Source organism: Fulmarus glacialis, unplaced genomic scaffold (assembly GCF_000690835.1).
Source record: "Fulmarus glacialis isolate BGI_N327 unplaced genomic scaffold, ASM69083v1 C14162067, whole genome shotgun sequence".
Classification (NCBI taxonomy): Eukaryota; Metazoa; Chordata; class Aves; order Procellariiformes; family Procellariidae; genus Fulmarus; species Fulmarus glacialis.
In genome coordinates, this window is record NW_009242730.1 from 1 (window position 1) to 1,521 (window position 1,521).

General features: G+C 58.8%; 1 protein-coding gene across 1 annotated transcript; it reads right to left on the reverse strand.

The window, feature by feature from the left end:
* Positions 1–310: 310 nt before the first annotated feature.
* LOC104083019 (aldose 1-epimerase-like) lies at positions 311–1,287 on the reverse strand (the record flags this gene model as incomplete). Its single annotated transcript, XM_009586348.1, has 3 exons — positions 311–388; positions 879–1,053; positions 1,146–1,287. Coding segments are annotated over 3 exons (395 nt in total), but the record flags the coding sequence as incomplete, so codon positions are not given.
* Between the last annotated feature and the right edge of the window lie 234 nt (positions 1,288–1,521).

Consider the following 1,521-nt stretch of genomic DNA (forward strand, 5'->3'; position numbering starts at 1 on the left):
ACCTTAATGATTCTATGATTCTAAACAAGGTGTTTTCAGTCCATTTTTACTGTGAAACAAAACCTAATGCCCAGGGTAAGGCTGGACAGAAGGTGAGAGCTTTGCACAGACCAGATAGCGGCAAAGGTGGTGACAGGAGTTAAAGCCAGCAGAAACCACGGGTGAAAACCACAGAGGAGGAAAAAAGTTCCCAAATGGGATGCATCTCCCAGGGTAGTTTGAAAGCGCTGTTCGGCACCTGGTGGGATGCCTGGCTAACATGCTAGAGGCACTTACCCCTCTTGGTGGTAGGAGCCAGCATCCCCTTTCCTTAAGCGACGTTGAACACGAGCCACGTGGTGTGGTTGTATTCCTCGCCCGGCTGGAGTAGGGGGTTGGGGAAGTGGGGCTGGGGAGAGGCAGCAGCACATCAGTGATTGTCAGCGCACACCGTGGGACCAGAAAGGGTCATGAGGGCATGGCCGCATCCCCTTGGCCTTCCTGGGGTGGTGTCCCAAGGCTCCTCCCAGGTATTTCCAGCAGCAGTGTTTATCTACCCATTACTTGCCTGCTGGCTGCGTGGGTGAGTCCTCCCCCCGGTTGAATTCAGGCCCTGCAGGGAGGACGTGGCAAGGCCCCGGTGGGGTTTTCTGCTCTAGACCTTGTGCCCTTGGAAAGCTGGGCTGCACAGGGCTCGTCCCTGCTGCACTGGCTGACCCCTGCCTAACGCCACAGGATGCTGTGACCTGTGCCTGCCTCATTTCTGGTGTCTACAAAGAGTCCCCTTGCCAAACGGACTCCATTCATATATTTAACGCCCCAGAGACATGGGTGGTGGCGGTGGTATGGTCCCCTGCTGCAGGACCCGAGCAGCTCCCAGGGGTGGGGGCACGGTTCACCTTGTTGACGGCATCAGGCCAGTTCTGGGTTTCCAAGCAGAAAGCCGAGTGCTTGGGGTATGCGACAGCGCCTTTGCCCTTCAGGGAGCCATCCAGGTTGTTCCCGGTGTAAAACTGGATGCCAGGCTGGGTGGTGTGAACCTCCATGGCCCTGCCAGTGGGCGGGTGGCAAGCCCTGGGGAGATGCCAATGGAGGATGCCAGGACTGGCCAAATGGGTGCCCCATGGTTCCAGGGGTGGGGGACCTCTGCCAGGGTCCCAGCCTACCTGGCCACGAGGCGTTGAGCCTGCGCCTGCTGCAGGCAGAAGTTATGGTCGAAGCCATCCAGGCGAAACTTCTGCAAGTGCTTCCCCAGCTCCACAGGCTGCCGGAGATCGAAGCTGGTGCCCTGCACGGCGGCCACCTCCCCTGGGCAAGGAGAACAACAGTGTCAGCCGCTCACCCACACACCAGCAAACACCCATGGCACTGGCTCCTGCGCAGGGTTGAGATCCCTCGCTTTGGTGAGCAGAAGGCTTTAAGCCGTTTGCGATCCTTGTCTCCTGTGGTGCCCTGCTTCAAGCAAGCTTGCCTTGTGGCCACTGTGACTTGGGTTGGGACATCACCACCTTGTCCCCCAGCAAAGCGGACAGCCCCCGGGGA